The sequence below is a fragment of the Lolium perenne genome, chromosome 4 (assembly GCF_019359855.2).
Source record: "Lolium perenne isolate Kyuss_39 chromosome 4, Kyuss_2.0, whole genome shotgun sequence".
NCBI classification, from domain to species: Eukaryota; Viridiplantae; Streptophyta; class Magnoliopsida; order Poales; family Poaceae; genus Lolium; species Lolium perenne.
In genome coordinates this window covers 389,710,715-389,733,233 of record NC_067247.2, presented here as the reverse complement: position 1 = coordinate 389,733,233, position 22,519 = coordinate 389,710,715, and the positions used below count along the sequence as shown (strand labels likewise).

The following is a 22,519-nucleotide window of genomic DNA, read 5'->3' as shown; positions in this document are numbered from 1 at the left end:
GACGCCGTCCGCCAGGTCCGGGAGTACGAGGCGGCCCGCCGGGAGGCCCGCGTCCGCTGTGTCAAGCTCGAAATAGATAAGCTTGACGCCGACGATGCATGAAGATCGTCCATGACAGCCTTGGCGCCGTATGCCGCCGACTAGCTGTGCCACCACCGCCATTGCCGCGCGCCATAGGTCACTATAGTGGCCACATTTTTATTTAGCTAGGTTAGCGCTTGCCGGTGTACCACTAATTTATCGTCAATTTGTCGAACAATGTAAGTATCGATGCTCAATCGGAGCATCTATGTCATGTCGAACTATGATCATCGCCTAATTTACTCACGCCATTTTGAATTCCGCTTTTCGGTTCCATTTTTTCCGTTTCTTTTATGCGCCACGGCCAAAATCGATAGAACATTCGTTTTCGGAAAATTGAAAACAATTTTTTCGGTTGCACTTTAATAGAGAAGCTCTGATGCCCCACCGTGAGCATATATCCAGCTAGGCCGAGTGTTGCGTATACTTTTCCTCCCGCCGGGAGTCCCGGAAGTCCAAGCAGCTAGCTAGCCGTTCGAGCCGTCGACGCCACCGGAGTTGGTGCGGCAGTGGCTGTCACTCACCAACCGTGCAGCCTCCATCAGCATCAGACCAACCCCACCACCAGTCCACCTTCACCACCTCCCCTCTCCCCTTGCGGTCTTGTATAAGTAGCTCGTCGCCCCAGCCGAGTTAGCCAGCGACCGACGAGAACCATCTCTCATCGCCTCGCCAAGAAGCAAATCAGCTTCTCTTTCCAACCGCTCCCACCGCACCGGAAACCTCCAACGGCAGCAAGCAACCATGTGGGTGACCTCCATGCCGCAGGTGTGGGACGAGGAGGCGAGGAGCGGCAAGGGCGCCGCGGCCGGCATGGTGACTCCGGCGCCGGCCACCGCGCTGCTGGGCTCGCTGGCCGGCTGGCTCTCCCGCGTCGCCGACCCGCCGGCGCCCACGGTGTGCGGCGCGCCGGGCGGGCCGCCCGTGACGGCGCCCAGGGTGACGCTCCGGGACGGGCGGCACCTCGCCTACTGCGAGAGCGGCGTGCCCAAGGAGGAGGCCCGGTTCAAGGTCGTCTTCTCCCACGGCTTCACCGGCTCCCGCGAGGACAGCGTCCGCGCCACCCAGGTACTGCATCTTCGCCCGGCCTTGAATTTTTCTTCTCGCCAGAGCGGCCGGCCAGTTCTTCTTCGTGCTATAGCATTCCCAAGTGCTGCTACGTAGTACGAATGCCATAGCAATCCTGGCTTGATCGCGCGCGTCGTCAGGGGAGTTACCACAAAAGCATCTATCCAACTGATTAAAGTAGTACACAATTAATCAATCTGTATTCTTGAATTGTTGCTCTCCCTGCAGCTTTGATCGAGTCGTCGAGGGACTGTTTCTCTTTTATTCAAACAAAAAATGCGCGTACATATAAACTTAATTCATGAAATTTCGATCCCAGGTATTTGTATACTACTAGCATCTAAAAACTGATTATTAAATTGTTGAATAATAATCTGTAGAAGTAGTATTCTGTATCCGCGCTGTATGAACATGATTGCTGGCTGTTTCCTTGCGCTCGCATGACGACCCCTTTAGTTAATTAGCGCGTACGCTAGCTCAGCAAAGCTCGGGTCGTGATAGCGATCGATGCTCGCCCTGTCGGTGGCGGAAGCCAGCAGCTGTGAACGGTAGGAAAAGGCTTGCTGGGTATGAGCTGGTGTACACGACGATCAGTTTGGTGAGTCGCCGTTGTCAGCCTATGATCGTAACGGGCAGCCATGTCGTAGCCACGACGCGCGTCCGTGTTTCTCTCTACCCGCCAAACTCCAGTGCCGGAAAGAAAAGTCGTTGATGTTCGGTGTTGTTATTGTTGTTGTTGTTTTCTTTCCCTAGGTCAAAGAGTTTGTTAGGGTTGAAAGCGAGCTAAAAAAGTGGTTAGCGACCTACTAATACCATCATTTAAAATATCAGTTCGGTCCACAAGAATTTGAATGTTTTTATTTTATTTTCTAAACACAATACATATACGCTCATGCACATACACTCGCATGTATGAATGAACGCACAAACAAATACCATACCATATAAGTACACCAGAAAAAAAAAGAGACTGAGTTTAAGAAACTTCCAGCCGGTCTTGAGGTTGAACACGTCATTACATGCGCTTCACTATCAACGAAAACATTACATAGTTTCCAGCTTTTTAAGTTGATGTTCGGTGAGCCCCTTTTTTTTTCTTTCCCAGGTCAAGGTCAACGTCTGTTTGTTAGCTTGAAAGCGAGCTAACAAAATTGTTTAGCGACCTTCCTTAATAATATCATCATAAAAAAAATATTATTATGCTTGGGTCTAGAATAGTACTCCAGCGCATGAAGACGCGTCACAATTGATAGAGGTGTTCACATGTTAATATACGTAGAGTAGACGGTAGCGATTACCGGTACATGCTCTTCTGGCATATATGGCTCCTTCTACACTGTCCGTACTCGGACACGTTGCAGCGGGAAACCCAAGCTTCCAGGTCGAGCAAAGTGTCACGTAACCGCTGCCGTGACAGAAATCTTGGCCGGACTCCCCGGTGGAATCTTCCTTCTTCCCGGTGGAACCACGGAGCCGCCACCGTTCAAGCGGATACTTCCGGACGGAATCTCTCCAGGATTCCAGCCACTTTGATTGGTACTACTGCTCTGACCATCCCGCAAAAAAAAAAAAAAAAAAATCCCGGTCCCAGTCCCAGCGACCTTGCCTGCGTGCTTCCTCTTCTGCTATAGATGGTCCCGCTTGAGCAGTAATGGCTGGCGGCGGCTTCTCCTAGTCCACCCAAATCGGCAAACGGCCGGCTGCAAGAATAGGTCCACCCAACCCAGACCCATTGCTCTGCAATGGAGCTGCTGTGCAAGGCGCCGGTGCTGAGCTGCGGCGCCAAGAGGGGCGCGGCGGCGGTGGGGTCGCCCATGGGCCCTCTGGCCGGCGCGGTGGGGCGGTGGATCCACCGGGCCGCCGTCAAGCCGCCACCTCCCCCGCGGATCTGCGGGACGCCCGGCGGCCCGCCCGTGACGGCGCCCAGGGTCCGGCTCAGCGACGGCCGCCACCTCGCCTACGCCGAGTCCGGGGTAAGCAAGGAGGAGGCCCGCTTCAAGGTCGTCTTCTCCCACGGCTTCACCGGCTCCCGCCTCGACGGCATCCGCGCGTCGCCGGTCAGTTCTCCACCACCACGGCCGCTCCGTCCCTGTTATTCCCCCGTGCAATCTGCAGCGATTTCGGTTAGGATTATTACCGGAGCCGACCGATTTCTCAGTGGATTGACTGGCGATGATCGGGGCCGTAGAGAAACCGCGAAATTAGCTGCATTGCATGCATGGCTGACCAATTTTGGTGGCACACATGCTTCCCGGAGCGGATTGTTTTTTTCGTAGCGCTCCTAGGTGCAGTAATTAGTTATCCAGAGAACTGCACCCGAGCAAACACATTTCTGTCCTACCTCTGCAATGCCATCACCCATCAACTGCATTGCATGAGTGCGATTTGGTGGCATATACCTATGCTTCATGGGTTGGACTGCCGTACCGGATATTCATGGTTCAGTACTACTAGTAGTTGGTTGATTGTTTTCAAGAGAACTGTGTCAACCCCTCATCACCAGAGATTAGTTGGTGACGTGACCTACCTTTTGCAATGCCACCTGCATGCTGTTTAATCGATCTAGCTTGTCAAATGCCAGTGCCATCTACTGGAGTACTGACAATGTCATACACTGAAAATTTCCTCTCAACTTTCTTCCTGATAAGGCTGTGCTGATCAATTCCTTTTCCTTCAAAGTCCCAACTGGACAATCAGTGCTAACGTGGGAACCTAATGTGTCTTTTCAGGAAGTGGCTGAAGAGCTTGGCGTGTACATGGTGGGTTTCGATCGTGCCGGCTACGGCGAGAGCGACCCGAACCCCAACCGATCCGTCAAGAGTGCCGCACTCGACGTGGAGGAGCTCGCTGACGCGCTAGGACTGGGCCCTAAGTTCTACGTGATCGGCATCTCCCTAGGCTGCCATGCTGTCTGGGGCGCCCTCAAGTACATCCCCGAAAGGTAAGCGACTCATGGTTTTGCGGTCATGGCTACGAACACCGTGGCCAAGAAACAAAATGGCTAGCTGATTTGCGTCAAGGACAGTGGTTGACGAATGTGGATCGCTCTGTGCTGCAGGATTGCTGGAGCCGCGATGATGGCGCCGGTGGTGAACCACTGGTGGCCAAGCTTCCCCGCTGATCTTGCCGCGGAGGTGTACAACAAGCAGGAGGTGGGCGACCAGTGGGCGCTGCGTGTGTCGCACCACGCCCCCGGCATCCTCCACTGGTGGATGGACCAGAGCTGGCTGCCCACGTCCACGGTTGTGGCCGGCACCACCCCGCTCCCCAACAAACGCGACGCCAACATCCGGAACATGATCAAGGCTGACGGCACCTTTGAGAAGGTCCGTTTCACCGCTTTCGTGATGACCCAATTGCAACTGCAGCGCTGCTGATGCTTTGCTAAATGATATTTCTCTGATCTCGCAGAAGAAGGAACTGGCGACGCAGCAAGGCATCCACGAGTCGTACTACCGTGACATGATGGTGATGTTCGGCAAGTGGGAGTTCGACCCGATGAGCCTGCCGAAGCCGCCCTGCCCCGTCCACATCTGGCAGGGCGACGAGGACGGGCTGGTGCCGGTGGTGCTGCAGAGATACATCGCCAGCAAGCTCAGCTGGGTGAACTACCACGAGCTCTCCGAAACCGGGCACTTCCTGTCGCCTGTCCCAGGGCTAGGAGACACCGTTCTTAGGACCCTCTTCAGCCAAAGTTGAGCTCGCGACGTAGCAGTTGTCAGAAGCAGCAGCTCGGAACATATGGTTGCTTGCTGAAGTATAGCGTTCTTCCGGTACATTGATTTGTTCTAAGGTGGTCGGGTAATCGCTGATTGGCGATGATGATGTGTTATAGATGAAAGGGGTGGTGTAAGATGAACTTTTTTTTTTGTCGTGGATGTCGCCGCACGTGGCCAGAATGTCTGCGCAAAATTGTGCTTAAACCTTGGAAACGAGAAAGTGGAACTATTATACCATGATCTTTAGTATCTCTCATTCTCTTGGATACCAGAAAGTGTGCATAAAAGGAACGATTTCTGTATGTTGTCTTCCATCCAGGCGCCACTCATATTTCCTTAGTCAGATTGATCACTTCCTTTCATTTGTTTGTTTCTTTCACGAGTACAACTGTATACCGTCGGGTCTTGAGGAATTGCGTAAGGAAATGAGGGCTCAGGATTCCCAGGTGAGGATTTCGTGCCTCAAAAATCGAATCCCACAAACACAAAGCTGCTGCTGCCAAGAACATGTTGATCGAGTCCCTGGGATCCCCTTGCCGAACAATGGACAACCGGATTTTACTGCTTGCAGTTTCACAAATCTGGGTGTTTTTTCTGTCAGTTTTTCTTATCATGTTGAATGGAAAGCAGAACATCGAAGGTGAACACAAAGAGGTGATGGACTGATGGTTCTGACAGAACTTCTCCCCACGAAGTTTGGAAGAAAATTTCGAAACCAATGTGCCGCGGAAGATTCGAATCTTCAACTGGCATGGGATCGTTCCGTGTTTGTGCACTTTGACAAACACGCATATCAGAATTTCAGTTAACTGCCCAGTGTGTACCTGTACTGTGAGCACTGCTCATGAGGTGCCAGAGAATTCAAGAGATACGGCAAGGTTTGGATTACTAGATTGTGTCAAGTCAGCTATTGACATGGACAGATCAGGGTCAGTGATTCTAGAGGAACTACACTATTCGGCATTTCGGCCAAACCAGGTGGAGTGGACTATGAGGTGCAAAATGTGACAGCTACAGTTATGGTGGCTAGCTGGTACATCTGGTGGTCAAGGAGGCAAACTGAAAACAAAGAACCAGTGCTTTCAACGGAAATGAGTGTGAAAAATATCAAAGCTATATTAGCAAATTGTTTGAAGCTGACAGGCTGCTGGATGGCTTCTGAAACTAAATGTTGACGCGTCCTTCTTGCCGGAAACCAGGCAGGGAGCGATGGGGGCTATTCACTATTGTCAGAGATTCTGGAGGCAACTTTGTTGCTGCGTGCTCTGACTCGAATGCACACAAAATACATGTTGCATCTACGGAAGCCATGACTTTACTTGGCGGTCTAAAGCTTGTAGAACAGGCCGGGTGCTAATCCCTCACAGTGGAGTCTGAATCTATGAAGGTTCTGGATGCTGTACTTAATCCCTGCGAATTTTTTTTAAATAATACGAATTTTTTATATAATTCCAGAAATAGCGCGCGATTTCAAAAAATTCCAAAAGTGTGACCCAGTCGGTTAGCTACTGACCGATCGGTCAGTAGCCGGCCGATTACAAGTCGGCTGCTCAGCCCCTGGCAGGCCCAAAAGTAATTGGTCGATAGCTGACCAATTGGTCAGCTACAGACCAATTGGCCAGCCATCCCTACATGGATTTAGTTTACGTTTATTACGAGGGATATCTGCTGGCACTTCTCCCCATTATTTTCCCGCCATATCTTCTCCCGCTCCCGTTCACACCGCTGTATTTCCCTCCCGCCAAATTTATCCCGCCACCCTTCCCGCCACTTCTTCCCGCCACCATCTCCCGCCAAATTTATCCCGCCACCATCTCCCGCCAAATTTATCCCGCCACCATCTCTCGCTATATTTTCCCGCCACGCTCTCGGATTTTTCCCTATAAAAGCAGGCATCGACACTCATCGCTGCACAAGTGCTTCTATCTCTCTATTTTTTCTATTGGCTCACCCTTAGCCATCATGAGTGTGCCGTGCTCTGACCAGGAGTTAAGGCCGGTGAAGGCGAAGGCTGCAAGTTTGCCCCCGGGTGTGACTGCGGAGCGGTGTTGGTGCGGCCGTCTTGCTAAGGTTAAGCAGGTGGAGGATTTCTCCGATTCGTTCGGCATGAAATTTTTCATGTGTGCGAGCTATGAGCTATGAGCATGAACTACGGGGTGGATCATGCTCATAGCTCGCACACATAAAAAATTTCATGCCGAACTGGTCGGAGAAATCCTCCACCTGCTTAACCTTAGCAAGACGGCCGCACCAACACCGCTCCGCAGTCACACCCGGGGGAAAACTTGCAGCCTTCGCCTTCACCGGCCTAAACTCCTGGTCAGAGCACGGCACACTCATGACGGCTAAGGGTGAGCCAACAGAAAAAAAAGAGAGATAGTAGCACTTCTGCTGCTATGAGTGTCGATGCCTGCTTTTATAGGAAAAATTCCGAGAGCGTGGCGAGAAAATATAGCGGGAGATGGTGGCGGGAGATGGTGGCGGGAAGGAATGGCGGGAAGAAGTGGCGGGAAGGGTGGCGACAAGGGCAGGAGGGAAACACGACGGTGTGAACGGGAGAGGGAGAAGATATGGCCAGAAAATAATGGGGGAGAAGTGCCAATAATAAACCTAAAAATCCATGCAGTGGTCGGTCGGTAGCTGACCAATTGGTTGGTAGCTGACCAATTGGTCAGCTATCGACCAACTACTTCTACCCTCTGACAAGCAGCAGCAGCCGACTGCCAGTCGGACTACTAGTGACCGATCGGTCAGCTGCTGACCGACCGGGTCACACTTTTGGAATTTTTTGAAATCGCGCGCTATTTCTGGAATTATATAAAAAATTCGTATTATTTAAAAAAAATTCGCCTTAATCCCTAGGACTACAGAGGAACGGGTGCGGTGATCGTCGGTGACTGCCGGTAGCTACTAGCTTCGCCAACATTGTTTGCTAGAGGCCAACGGAGCTACACACGCACTTGCTCGCTACGGTGCTAGTCAGGGTTGTTTTGGTTTCATGATCCTCCCATTTTTCTAATTAGTGCAGTAGTTGATGACCGTCTTGACCGCATTTTTATTCAATAAAGTTGCCTGAAGTTTAAAAAAGAGCTGCTACTACCAAGAACCTATCAACAGCTAGCCCTGTTACTCAATAATAATTTTTTTTAGCAAGCTAGGGAAGCTTAATGGGAGTAGAGCCCAGCCCAATTGTATGTTCATGTGTTTCTTTTCTTTGAATGTTTCCGAACGCGTTTTGGGCCGGGCGAAACCTCTGTTCCATTAACTTTGGAGTCTCAGCGTACTAAACTCAATTTAAACTAAGTTATGGCAGTGTGAGAATTGAAAGTATTATCTCAAAAAAATGAGAATTGAAGTCACAAACTTTTCGATATCTTTAGGTGAGACTTATGTGTGTGTTTGTGTCGTGAAATTTAATGTTGAATAAATAATAGTTGTACTGTTTGTGGTCCTAATTGTGAGGTGTACCTCCAATTGATATCTTCAATGAAAATAATTTTTATCCTAAATTGCCAAAATTAAATAATTTGGCATATCAAAATGCCTTCCAATCATCGATATCAACGGAGAAGTGTATATGCCGCTTGTACCGCGTACCCTTGACACACTTGTAAGCCATGCTAGCCTACACACTGCCGGCAAATTAGTAAGTAGGGGTGTAAAACGGATCGGATCGGATTTCGTTTATACCATATCTTTTACCACATATTTTTCTCGGATTCGGACCGGAGCGGATATTGACCGCGTTCGGATTTGGATGCGGATATACCGGAATGCGGATTCGAATCGGAAATGGGGCGGACTCGGACGAAAACAAAAATATTCAGATGTATGCTCTCATCGGTAGATAGATATAGTTTTTGAAAATCTTGAGAGCGATTTGAACTTTTAATCTTATGTAGTAAAGAAAAAAAAGATATAATTTATGCTAAAACTCAAGCATTGATAGAATTTGGAGCTAAACATGCCCGCCAAATAAATTCGGTAACTCAATAACTACTAACTTTGTGAGATTGACCTTGGCTCTTGACTCAAAATCGAGTTATCCGGCTTAAAACTTTCGGATTATCCTAATTAAATTTTCGACACATAAATTATCCTATCCGTTTACACCCCTATTAGTAAGTGCTGTGGCGCAGGTCATGCGGCAGTTATCTATGCACTGAGCGACAAAAGCGTCGCATGTGACAAACCCAAATTCTATATTTACGTTTATTTTGTATTTTAGAAAGAGTTCCGATGGTGTTTGAGCTAAAACACAAGTTACGTTGTTTTAAAGAAATTTCTATAAAAAATTATAAATCGTAAACTTTGCAATGTTACATTTTAGAAGCAAAAGCAGCACCTATCACAACGTGGCACCTAGCGGTGAAGTTTGGATTTAAAATGATTTCTATAATTTTTATTTTGTGCTATTTTACGATGTGGCATCTGAGCAACTTGAGAAGAGCGTGGCATGTGGGGCCATCTTGTCAGAACAGCAGTTGGTAGGAACTAGGGTTCTACCGGGGCGAGGGCGTAGATTGTAGGGGTGGAAGTGCTGAGAGCGAGAGGGAGGAAGGCGGCGCCGGCGGCAGGGCGCCGTCGCGAGCACGCGGAAGGCGGCGGCTAGGGTTTGGGCGGCGCGGTCGAGAGAAGGCCGACTCCTCTGGGAGTCGGCAATAATGATATCTGATTATTGCTTCATTGATTTAGTCTATTACAACTTGTATATATAAGAGAACTTGCGAAACCCTAATCTGCTAACTGGGCTAAGCCCCTAACTAAGCTTGGCCGGTTGGGCCAATGGGCCCCCTCCGGCGGTAGACCAGGCCGGTCATAACATCTCTCCCCGCCTGCGCAAACAGCTCGTCCTCGAGCTGGTAGTCTGGGTAATGCTGCTGGAACTCCTCGCGGCGCTCCCAAGTCGCCTCCTCCTCGGAAAGGCCCTCCCACTGCACCAACAAGTGCCAAACATCACGACGTAGTTGAGCGCGGAGCACCTTGGCCGGACTGGGCAGCAGACGACCCTCGGCTGTCGGCGGAAGTGGTGGAGTGGCCACCGGCGGGGCACCGCGATAGGGCTTCAGCAGGCCCACGTGGAATACGTCGTGAATGCGGGCCCCCTCCGGCAACTGAAGCCTGTACGCCATGGTCCCAATCCGCTCGACGATGATGAAGAGCCCCGCATAGCGCGGACCAAGTTTACGCTTGGCACGCGGGTCGAGGGACTGATGAGAGCGGTGCAACAGGCGAAGCCACACCCAGTCACCCACCGCGTACTCAACCTCACGATGTCGCTCGTCATAGTAGTGCTTGGCGACCTGTTGAGCTTGGACAAGACGCTGCCGCACCTCGGCCAGCACCTCGTCGCGGCCGCGGATGAGCTCGCCAGCTGCCTCCGTCCGCGCTGTCGCTGGATCCACCGGTAGGATAGGTGGTGGTGGCCGACCGTAGACCACCTCGAATGGCGTAGCACGCAGGGCGGAGTGGTAGGAGGTGTTGTAGCAAGATTCGCCCATGCAAACCAATCCACCCAAGCGCGAGGACGATCACCTGTAACACAGCGCAAATACATGGCGATCACCTTATTGACCACCTCGGACTGGCCGTCCGTCTGAGGATGGAACGCCGTGCTGAAGCGGAGTTGGACCCCAGCCATGCGGAAGAGGTCCCGCCACACGTGTCCCGTGAACACCGGATCTCGATCACAAACGATGGACGAGGGAAACCCGTGTAGGCGGACGATACCGTCGAAGAAGGCGCAGGCCACAGACGCCGCCGTGTAGGGATGGCCAAGCGCGATGAAGTGGGCGTACTTGGAGAAGCGGTCAACCACCGTGAGGATGACAGACTTGCCGCCCACCCTCGGAAGGCCCTCGATGAAGTCCATGGAGATGTCGGCCCACACCTGCGAAGGAACGTCAAGCGGCTGCAAGACACCAGCTGGGCGCAAAGTCTCCGTCTTGTTGCGCTGGCACGTCTCACACGTACGCACCCAATCCTGGACCATGGCCCGATCGCCAGGGATGTAGAAGTCCGCGCGAAGACGGTGGAGGGTCTTCTGGACACCCTCATGACCGGCGGAGTGCGCCAAGAGCAGCACCTGATGGCGGAGGTCATCATGGTCGGGGACGAACACGCGGCGCCCGTGGAGGAGAAGGCCGTCGGTGACGCGCCAAGGATCGTCCAGCTCACCCGCGTCGAGCTGCTGCCGCAGAAGCTGGGCATCCGGCGCGGACACCATTGCCTGGCGGATGCGGTCGAAGAGGGCGAAGGAGGGCCCCGAGCGGATGCAGAGCAGGCGTCCGTCCGAGTCTCCCTCAGTGGCGTCGGGATCGGCGTCGCGGCGGGACAAGGCGTCGGCCACCGTGTTGAGGCGCCCTGGACGATACTCCACCGTGAAGTCGAAGCCAAACAGCTTGCTGATCCACTGGTGCTGGGGCACCGTCGACAGCCGCTGGTCCAAGAGGAACTTAAGGCTGTAGTGGTCCGTACGTACGCGGAACGAGCGCCCCCATAGGTAGGGGCGCCAGTGGCGGACGGCCTGGACCAAGCCAATGAGTTCCTGCTCGTACGCCGCAAGCTTGAGGTGGCGTGCAGCAAATGGCCGGCTGAAGTAGGCGAGCGGCCCGTCACCCTGGTGAAGGATGGCACCGAACCCCGCCCCGGAGGCGTCGCAGTCGACGATGAACGGCTTGTCGAAGTCCGGCATCTGGAGAACGGGGCCCGTCATCAGGGCCCCCTTGAGGGCCTCGATGGCAGCGGTAGCCTCGTCGTCCCAAGCGAAGGCCTCGTGCCGCAGCAGGCGCGTGAGCGGCGAGGCTATGAGGCCAAAATCCCGGATGAACTTCCGGTAGTAGCCGGCGAGGCCCAGGAACCCGCGGAGGGCGCGTGGTGAACGCGGCGTCGGCCAAGCGGCGACCGCCGCCACCTTGTCCGCATCCATCGCCACCCCGTCGGCGGAGATGACGTGACCGAGATAGGCCACCGAGGTCGTCGCAAACGAGCACTTCGAGCGCTTGAGGTGAAGTCGATGCGCTCGAAGCTCGTTGAAGACGATGGCGACATGCTGTAGGTGCTCCGCCCATGATGCGCTGTAGATCAAGATATCATCAAAAAAAACCAGCACAAAACGACGTAAGTATGGGCGAAGGACATCATTCATCAGGGCCTGGAAGGTCGCGGGCGCGTTGGTGAGGCCGAAAGGCATCACCACGAACTCGAAGTGGCCATGGTGTGTCCGGAACGCCGTCTTGGCGATGTCCTCCGGGTGCATGCGCACCTGATGATAGCCTGAGCGGAGGTCGATCTTGGTGAAGAACCTCGCGCCGTGGAGCTCGTCAAACAGCTCGTCAACCACCGGGATCGGGAACTTGTCCTTGAGCGTGAGGGCGTTGAGGGCGCGGTAGTCGATGCAGAAGCGCCACGTGCCATCCGACTTGCGCACCAAGAGCACCAGCGCGGAGAACGGGGACGTGGAGATCCTGATGATGCCCGCCGCCAACATGAGCGCGCACTGGCGCTCCAGCTCGTCCTTCTGCAGCTGGGGGTAGCGGTATGGGCGCACCGCCACTGGCGCCGACCCCGGGAGCAAGTGTATGCGATGGTCACATGCTCGTGGGGGCGGAAGGCCCTGCGGCTCCTCGAAGATGTCGCCGTGCTGCTGCAGGAGGTGCGTCAGGAGGGGGTGGTCGGAGTCGTCGGCCCCAGAGACTAGCTAGAGCTGCGGCGCGGGAGATGTGCCCCCGAGACCCTCCCAGCGAATGTGGCGTCCCTGGCGCCAGAAGGTCATCGTCAGGGCGTCGAAGTCCCAGAGGATGGGTCCGAGCGTCCGCAGAAAGTCGACGCCAAGGATGAAGTCGAAGCAGCCCAAGTCGATGTCGGCGCACGTGATGACGAAGTGCTCATCGCCGATGGTAAGGGGGACGTGCTGGACCACCCCATGGCAGTGGAGGCGGTCACCGTTGGCCACGGTCACGCGGAGGGTATCCCCACCGGTCGGCTGTAGCGCGAGGCGGCGCATAGTGGCGGCGGGGAGGAAATTATGCGTAGACCCCGTGTCCAGTAGCGCCACCAGAGGCTCGCCCTGGATAGTGACCGGAAGCAGCATCGTCCGCTCGTGGCGGATGCCGGCGAGCGCGTGGAGGGACACGACGAAGGCCGTGGCAGCTGCGTCGGTCGGCCCGGCCATCTCGGATGCCGCGGCAACCGGCCCGGTCATCGGGGCGCCCTCCTCTACGTCGAAGGTCTCCAGGTAGAAGAGGCGAGGGCACACGTGACCGGGCGTGTATGGGTCGTCGCAGTTGAAGCAGAGTCCCAGGCGGCGGCGTTCGAGATGCTCCGCCGGGGTGAGGCGGCGGAACGTGCGTGTAGCTGCGGGGGCAGGGCCAGTAGGTCCAGGTGGGGCGGGGCGGGTGGCGGCCGCAGCCGGAGGAGGAGGTCGGGCGGCGCGGGTGCCGCGGGCCAGGGGCGTCTGCTGAACCGCCTGGGCGCGACGCTCATAAGCGCGCGCGTAGTGCATCGCCGTCTGGAGGTCCCGCGGGGCCTGTAGCTCGACATCCACGCGGATATGGTCCGGGAGGCCGCCAATGAAGAGCTCGGCGCGCTGTTGGCCCGTCACGTCGGGCGCATGGCATGCGAGGGCCTGGAAGCGGTCGGCGAAGTCCTGCACCGTGGTGGTGAACGCCAAACACCCAAGTTCCGCCAAGCGGCTGCCGCGGACTGGAGGGCCGAAGCGGAGAAGGCAGAGCTCACGGAACCGGTCCCATGGAGGCATGCCACCCTCGTCCTGCTCCAGGGAGTAGTACCACGTCTGGGCGGCGCCGCGGAGGTGGTACAAGGCGAGCCACGTCCGGTCCGGCCGTGGTACGCCGTCCCCGGAAGAACCGCCGCACCGGTTGAGCCGCTGAGGGGTCCTCGACGCCGTCGTATGTGGCGAATTCCAGCTTGGCGTAGCGTGGGGGGAGCGAGGCCGGTGGCGCCCTGGGCGGGGTACTCCGCGCGACCAGCGGACGGCTCGGCGAAGCGGGCGGGCGGTGGGTCCGGGAAGGACGGGCGCGGGGGGTCCCCGGCGGTGGTGTAGACGGGGGATGGCGCCGGTGCGGCCGAGTGGATCGGCGGAGGCTCCGTCGCGGTCACCCACGCCGGGAGTCGGGAGGGCGATGGCGGGAACTGGACCCGCTGGATGGGCACCCCGGGGCAGCGAGGCGGGGGCCGGGCTTGGGGTCGGCGGCCGGGACGCCCACGGTGGCGGCGGCGGTGAGGCCGGGGCGGAGCGGGCGCTCCCCGGCCGGAAGGGCTGTCGGCGCGGCCGGGTATGCGGTGAGGGTGGCGACAGACCGGCGTAGTCATCCCCTCGCGCACCGATGAGGTACGGGCGGATGCCCCGGACGGCGGTGGCGAGGTCGCGGATGGCCGTCGACGCCTCTTGCTGCGAGAGGAGGGCGGCGCCGGCGACATCTGCCAGTGGCGCCGCGGCGCCCGTGGAGGGCGGCGCGCTGCGCGCGGCGGCGGAGGAGGCCGGCGGCGTCTCGGAGGCGGCGGCGGTGGTGGCGGTGGGCTGGCTCGAAGACATGATCGTAGAGGTCTCTGATACCAAATTGGTAGGAACTAGGGTTCTACCGGGGCGAGGGCGTAGATTGTAGGGGTGGAAGTGCTGAGAGCGAGAGGGAGGAAGGCGGCGCCGGCGGCAGGGCGCCGTCGCGAGCACGCGGAAGGCGGCGGCTAGGGTTTGGGCAGCGCGGACGAGAGAAGGCCGACTCCTCTGGGAGTCGGCAATAATGATGAAAGAGTAACTGTATCTCTGAGGTAGGTAGGTAGCCTCCGCCGCTCCTCGCCGCTGCGCCGCCGGCCGTGGAGGCCCCGGCGCTCCCCCCCCCTCTCTTCTCTCGCCCCCTCCCCTGGTAAGATCCATGGCTGGCCCCTCCTCCGCTGGTTCAGGCACCGGGCATGCTAGTGACGGCAGAGGCCGTCGCTGGCAGCCGGTGAGTCCTGGATCGGCCTCGTCGGCCAGCCGTGGTGAGCGTCCGATTGTCTCGGGGCTGGGGCTCTCGACGGCGTCGTCGCGCTCGGTAACACCGGAGCACCCGGCGCGGGATCTGGTGGTGACGGGGGTGGACACAGTCGCCCGCCGCCCAGTCCAGGAAAGGCTCGAATGGCAGGAACAAGGGCCGTCGAGGAAGACGAAGTGGAGACGTCGCAAGGCCGAGCAGCGGGCGGCTGCTGCGGCTGGACGGCGGTCGGCTTCACCTGAGTCGCCGTGGTGGGGGCGCTGCTTCAACTGTGGAAGACCGGGGCACAAGAAGAAAGACTGCACCTTTCAGCAGCTTTGCCTGCGTTGCTCGAAGGAAGGTCATCCTGCGGCGGACTGCAAGAGGCCGCGCAGCCCCGGGGAGGAAGAAGATGCGCTCAGGAGGCAAGCTTTGGCTAAGCTGGCCCGTCGGGAGCCAGAGAGGAATCTGTTGGACCCATCGACGGCGGTGTGGTGCGCCGCACCTCAGGGTTCTGGTACACGGAGTCCGATGACAAGGGAGGAAGAACCCGCTCTCTGCGTGGTGCGCCGCACCACAGGGATGCAGGATCTGGAACGGAGGCTTCAGTTTGCCATGGTGGCGTGCGTGGTCGGCGACAGACCGCCGGTTTCGCCGGCTATGGTCAAGGAGGCGCTGGTGGAGCAGCTGGGGATTCCGGCGGGGGGATTCTCGGTTCATTCCTTTCAGCCGGAGGATTTCCTTGTGGTGTTTGCATCTGCGGAATTCAGGAACAGAGCTTCGTCGAGGCCGGAGGTGCTTCACCATGGATTTCGGTTCTTCTTGTTCCAGGGAGATAATTTGATTTTTCCTATGCCTTACATTTGTTTTGACATGGAAATATCTAGTATTCATATCTCCCTCTTTTATTTCTCTACTTTTACACCTTTTGTTTCCATTTTAATTCTTCTTGTCTCAGAAATCTATTTAATTGCTCTGGCAAATCTTTTTGTTTTTGCCTCGTTACAGCAGTCAGACCAAACATTTCACAACTTTTATCAATGACATCAAGTCTTCCCAAAAAAATAAGTCTTAAAGTTTTTCATACAAAGCATCTTCATTCTTGCACCATTTCAAAATTTTCCTTAGCAACCTATTCCTCTTCTGCCATTTATCAATATTAGAGCCAGGAATATCTTTATCTAACCAAATTTTCTTCATGATATACACCAAAACTTCTCTCTCAAACCAAGCATTTTCAAATCTGAAAATAAGAGAAGCTTTGGCGAGATGTCCAGAAACAATAATCAAAGGAGTGTGGTCTGATAATTTCCTTTCCAGGGCAAAAACAAAGGTTAATGGATATTTTATCCTCCCAATCAGGGCACATCAAGGCCCTATCTAATTTTTCATAAGTGGGAAATTCAGTGTTATTTGCCCAAGAATAATTCCTCCCATTCAAAGGTAATTCTACCCAGTATTCTCAATAATGACATTAAAAACAAAGCTCCAATGATTTGTAATTACAGGTTTATTTTTTCTGAGGCGTTTCTAATAATATTAAAATAACCAGAAAAGAAGCAAGAAATGTCAGAATTGTCGTGAAGAAGTCTTGTAAATTCAGAGAGAAAAGCAGTTCTACCCTCAGGCTGGGCATCACCAGATACGACAAGTAAATTCCATCTGAAATCAGATTTTCTATCATAAACCGAAATCTTGATATAATATTCCCATTTTTCGCAATCGAGTTGTTCCAGCATGTCCTGATTAATGCCCCACTACAATGCCACCAGAGTGACATCAAGGGGGAGACCATTGCCAACCAAAAAAAATCCCCCCACACAAACTGCGTAGTTCAGATTTAGTGAAGTTCTGTTTCATTGTTTCCTGGAATCCCAGAAAATCAAGATGTTTATCAATGACAGCTTCTCTCCTTAAACGTTTCTTTCTATCATCACCCACCCCTCTCGGATTCCAAATCATACCTATCATTTCTTATACTCCTTCTGACCTAAATTATAAGGCTACCACACATTTCAAGGTAAAACTTTGACTAATAATTTGATCAACAAAATATGAGTTATATGTCACCAAAAGTATACCATTGGATTTATATTTGAAATATGCTGCCAACAATATATTTTTGGTGCAATATAACTTATATTTATCGTCAAATTATTGGTCAAAGTTTTGGCTCGAAATACGAAGTGGCCTTACATATAAAAACAGATGGAGTATCTCTTTATTTCCCCCTTTTTCTTACCGGACACAACAAATTTCACGCAGTCAACAACTGGTGAACTGTTATTCAATTTTTTTTAGCAGAGAATACTTGTCTCAATTTATCAAAACAATCTTCTTCTCTGTCTATATCTGAATTCTCCCTATCCGAGCATAACGCGCTCAAATCTGCATCACCAGTGTCAATATGAACTAGTAAGCAATTTCCATTTTCCTTTTCAGTTTGCTTGGTAGCTTGTTTCATTAAATCATATCTAGCTTGTTCCAAATTTCTAATGACATCTAAATTAGTTTCAATCATTTCTAAAGAACAACCTAAATCGATTCCAACAGTGTGCGCCATTTTTGCAATAGCCATATTAGAAGAATTTAAAATATTCAGAGTCACCATCCATACCATAATCATCCTTAGCCGCAGCGCTTTCTTCGGCCATAACCTCCACTCTCATGTCTTCTTTATCCTTGAGCCTGTCACATCTTCTGGGATTATTCCCCTCTTCCTTTTTTATCATGTTTTTAGTCACCCTTTCCATCTTGGATCGAAAAGATTTTAGCACTCTCTTGACTATTTGAGTAGTCTAATAGTTCTTCCTCATTTCCTTCTCCATCTCCTTCAGCTTCTACCGCCAATCCTTCCTCTTCAGCACCTTCCTCTTCACCAATAACTTTCTGACTCTGAGATCCAGTGTGTTCATCTTCATTTCTCCCCAACACCTGTTTCAAAGCCTGTTGTAACAGTTCATGTTGCCTCTTTACCTCAAGTTCCAATTTACTTTTCTGTTTCATTAGTTTCCTTCCCTTTTTTCTCCTCCAAGACAAACCTGGCAGCTTGGCTTGTGTTCCCTTCTTCTAGAATCTTCAGCCTATTCACAATATCATCTGTGGCTACTTTTATCTTTTTGAATATTATCTGGATTACTACCTTTGATGAACAGAGTTTCTACTGCTGGTGCTTCCTCTTGTTTCTTCTGCAAAGCCTCAAACTGTGCCAGAGATAATCTTCCAAGGGAGATGTTCTCTCTATATCCTTCCTCCCCTCGAGCCCTTTTTGCATTAACATCCTCAGGGATACCCCATGTCTGTTTTTGTTCATGTCTGTTCTCCCAAATCTCTTGTTGATATTATTGTTATACCAACCTTGTTTTACCACCGAATCCAGCTGGAAGAAAATTTCATAGAAAAACAAATCCTTCTCCGTTATCTCTGTGAACTCTGGAATTTTGTTGATATTTCTCACCCCAACTTTCACCTTCACTTCTTCCATAGCAATTGCATCCATATCAATCTCCAAAACTGGTCCCAAGGCAGAGGCCACTTCACACATGCCAAATAAATGTCTCAAACTATCAGGAACTCCACCAACTTTAACCCATATTGTGTGTAATTTCCCTTTTGCCTGAGATTCTGGAGTCCAGCTGGTTACCTTAATCACCGCAATAGTGCCCAGTAAAGTGAACTCTTTAAAGTTGATCAATTCCTGCAATTTTGCCTTAATAGGAAATCTCATCAGGAAAAAGTCGTTCCCTTGAGTTTTTGTTCTCCATTGCCATTTCCAGCTAAACATACAGCTAAATCCTTTGATCAGCTGTGTTTCATGCAGCCATCCTGACTTGATTTCCATATGTGCCATAGGATTCACATGTTCCGTGGCAAACACTTCTTTCACATTCTGCACTAGCAAACAACCAAGCCCTTTAGCCGCATATCCCGCATTTTTAGCAACTGGTTTCATCTGTTTTAGCCAAGCACACTCCTCAGACTTGTGAGAATCTTTCCCGCAAATTATGCAGTGTAAAAGAATCTTACAATCTTTTGTCAGATGTCTATATCCTTTGCATTTCCTACACGCTTGTCATTGGTTTCATTGCTATCCATCTTCGAATTCTGTTGCCCTCTGTATCATCCCTGTCTGCGCCCCTAGTTGCTGCACATGATTGTATCCATAATTTCCAGACAACGTCTGAGGTGTAAACTACATGAAATTGTTATTGCTACCATAAACCCCAACAAATCCCTGTGACTACACCATATTTTGAGCCTGAAACTGATTTTGAGCTGACAGATTGGCCATTGTTCCAGCCTGAACCATCATCTTTTGCTGCTGGGAGTTGTTACTGCCTCCTCCTCCCCACTCTCTGCTGTTGTATCTGAATATTCTGACCAGAATTACCTGTAAAACTACCTGGAAACTGCAACAAACTCTGATTTCCTGCGCCTAAATTTTGGACTCATTCACCAGCCTGCTGCAAACTAGCAATAATCTGAGGGTTCTGACTGTTGAACGACGAATTCGCCTGCACCCTATCTGTTTGATTCTCTGTAGCCCTAGAGTCCGTTGCCCAGCCATAACTGACCCCTGATTCCCATCAGTGCCTGCCCTTGATTTCCTCCTTGCCCCTTGTCCCGTGCTTTGATTCTGCTCACCATCCCTGTCATAGTCTAATTCCTCGACTTATCCTACCAGCCGCAGCCTCTTCCTTGCCATCCGCCGCCCCTCTGGCTGGCCATAGGAGCGCCCCTTCCGCCGCCAGCAACTACTCTTCTGTGTCTAGACCTAACTCCTAAATTCGAATATTCAGGTGAGCCAGACAAAGGGAAGACGTACGTATTTTCGTCATGCGTTTCCTGGAACGGTGAAATATCCTACAAAGCACCAATACGACGACACGGAACTGTGCTTTGGTCTTTGATTCTCCTGGATGAGCGACGTCCGCACCCGAGCGCCATGTTGTCGAATCGCCGGCATGGGTGGCCGTCGCCGCTCCCCGACGACCCGTCCGCGCCGCGCCCGTTGCCGCCGCCGCCTCCTCCTCCGCCCCGCTCATGTCCCGCTCCACAATCCGCCTCGGAATCCGCCGCGTCAGGACATCGGGGAAAAGGGATTGGGATTTGGCTGCTCGGAGGTTAGGGAAGATGATGGGCTGTCCGTTAACAAGAAGAACTACTCCGTATGATGGACTGGACCGCTACGCCTATGAGTCCGGGAACTAGTGGGCTGCTCGCTAACTCGGCCTGTTCAAAAACTCGGCCTGTTCAAAAACTAAAATTGGAAACTCGGCCTGTTCAAAAACTAAAATTGGAAACTGCTCCTGGGAGACTCCTGTATACCGGGCGAAACCTATTCTCCGCTCACAGCGGTCGCTATCCGGCGCTCCGCTCACAGCGGGATACGTCTGGGCCTAACGAGGGCAGGTGCTTTATTTTTTTCTTCAGTTTTTTTTGTTCTTTAACAATTTTTTTCTTTGGTTCTGTTTGTTTTCCCCCTCTGGTTTCTGGTTTTGACGGTCGGTTCTTTGTGACCTTTTTTCGAATTTGATATTTTTTTCATGCTTGAACTTTTTTAGATTTGAATTTTTGAATTTGAACCATTTGTAAGTTTGAACATGTTTTTATTGTGAATAATTCTAAATCTGAACATTTCTAGAATTCGAACTATTTTTAGATTTCATATTATTAGAAATTTGAACTATTTTCAATCTGAACATTTTTGTTTTGAATTTTTTCATATTTGAACACTTATGAAATTTGAACATCTTGAAATTTTAAAATTTGTTCGATTTTGAAAACGATTCATTTTAAAAATCATTCAATTTTGAATTTTGTTCGTTTTTTAATGTCTATAGATTTCAGTTTTTTTTACAGGGTTCCAAAAAAAAAACGGAACGTGCAACCCAACGCTGCCAGCCTGCCACCCACGAAACAGAAATAGAAAACAACAAGCCTTCTTCTTCTACTGAATTTCATTTCTTTTTTCATCATAAAATCCGTAATTCGAACGAAGTCTGTGTGACCGGCTGAGTTGGATTCCTCTCGTTGAACTGGGACATTTCCCGAGATTAGAACTCCCCAGTCCTTAGATTCGGGAATAAGTAAATTAGATGATACACGACGATATAAAAAAAAAATGACTACTCAACAAATTAATGAAAAATAGATTCTATAATTTGGAAGTGCAGATTTTCAGTCCAATTAGTCTATTTCGTTTCGAGAAAAAAGCCGATGTTGATACCTTTTTGATCTTTTTTTCCAGTCCTTGGTAGAGTAAACCAAGAGGTTTTGTTTGGTCGAAAGTCTCCTCCGCTTCGTCTTTGTACCACCGCATTCTTTGCTTTGCCCGTATCATATGATCGCGAAGTGTGCTTCGCAAAATACGATCCACAATATTAGGTGGATAAGGTACATTCTTAGCAAATATTTAGCAAAATTATCATTGTTTAAATTGAGCACTATTCTTAAATATATCCTATGTAGCATAAATTCAGGCCATCCTACAACATCGTAAAATGGAATTTTTTGATTTCCTATTTCATTTACTGGAGAAGCTTCATGTATTTCATTTATAGGTGATGCTTCCTGTATTTCAGACTAAATAGGCCCGGCCTGGTGTAGGGTCCTTGGAGCATAGCGATGCTTGCTTCCGCTTAAAGCGGTAAATAGGCCCTCCCTATATACCGACCAGTCTATGCGGTGCCCCTACGGCACTGCATACCCGCCAAACGCCCGAGGTGGCTTGCTGGGCCACGTCCCAATAACATTAGGTAAACTTTTTTTCTTTTTTTTTCCTTTATCTTCTTTTTTGTACAATGTGAACCATTTTGAAAATAAAATATTCCAAAAACTTAATTCGAATAATTAAATTTGATTTTTTTGCAACCATAACATTTCTAATTTGAACAATTTTCAAAAATGATTTTTGAAAAATTGAATAAATTTTAAATTTGAATAATTTTGAAAATTAACAATTTTTATGTTAGAGTATTATTTAAAATTCAAAAAATTCAAATTCTTTAAATAAGATTTTTTGAATTTGAATATTTTTGGAATTTTAGCATTTTCCAAATTCAAACGTTTGTTAAATTTGAACTTTTTTTTAATTTCAACTTTTTGAATTTGACACTTTTTGAATTTAATATTTTTCAAATCTAAAAAATAAAAGATAAACAAAACATAAATTGAAATTGGAAAATAAAACGAAAAGTGTAAACATAAAACAGAAAAGAAAAACAAAAGGGAAAATATCTACCTGGGCCAGGCTCACACCCTACCAGGGGGTGTGCTGTTCGCACACGAATACGTCACCGTGTACCCTCGACGCCGAGCGCGATGCGCGGCAGCACGCGCCGAGGGAGGCTCGCCGGAAGCGCGATACGCAAGACAGTCCGGCGGGCGCTTTTGTAGACCCGAAACCCCGCTCGCCCGGGAGGGACCCCGTCAGGGCTCGCGGCGGATATGGGCTGCCCTAGGTCGGCCTCACCGCCCCTAGGACCTCGTGGATTCGCAGCCTCCAATCCTGAAGAACAACGAAGAACGAGAAGAAAGATACAAGGGGAGAGAGATAAAAGTAGATGAACACGAAAAAGTAGTAGATGTGTTTGTTCGATTGGTGTTGGTTCAATCGGCCTGCACCCCTCAAGTATATAAGGAGCGGCTGGACTTTCCGTGCAAGAAATACGGTTGGAT

The 22,519-nt window shown here is 51.3% G+C and overlaps 1 protein-coding gene across 2 annotated transcripts; it reads left to right on the top strand.

Moving 5' to 3' along the window:
* Positions 1 to 705: 705 nt before the first annotated feature.
* LOC127297388 (uncharacterized) lies at positions 706 to 5,117 on the top strand. Of its 2 annotated transcripts, none has more exons than XM_051327693.2 (4): positions 706 to 1,149; positions 3,879 to 4,090; positions 4,208 to 4,475; positions 4,561 to 5,117. In XM_051327693.2, the coding sequence occupies exons 1-4, from the start codon at positions 826 to 828 to the stop codon at positions 4,846 to 4,848; spliced, it is 1,092 nt and encodes a 363-aa protein (XP_051183653.1). In that variant the 5' UTR covers positions 706 to 825; the 3' UTR covers positions 4,849 to 5,117. The 2 variants fall into 2 exon arrangements, with proteins under 2 accessions (XP_051183653.1, XP_051183654.1); XM_051327694.1 differs by lacking the exon at positions 706 to 1,149 and adding an exon at positions 2,844 to 3,206.
* Positions 5,118 to 22,519: the final 17,402 nt, after the last annotated feature.

Coding starts and splice junctions, on each gene's coding strand:
- LOC127297388 (XM_051327693.2), top strand. CDS start 826: ATGTGGGTGACCTCCATGCCGCAGGTGTGGGACGAGGAGGCGAGGAGC. Junction 4,091..4,207: donor CTCAAGTACATCCCCGAAAG/GTAAGCGACTCA, acceptor TCTGTGCTGCAG/GATTGCTGGAGCCGCGATGA. Junction 4,476..4,560: donor CTGACGGCACCTTTGAGAAG/GTCCGTTTCACC, acceptor CTGATCTCGCAG/AAGAAGGAACTGGCGACGCA.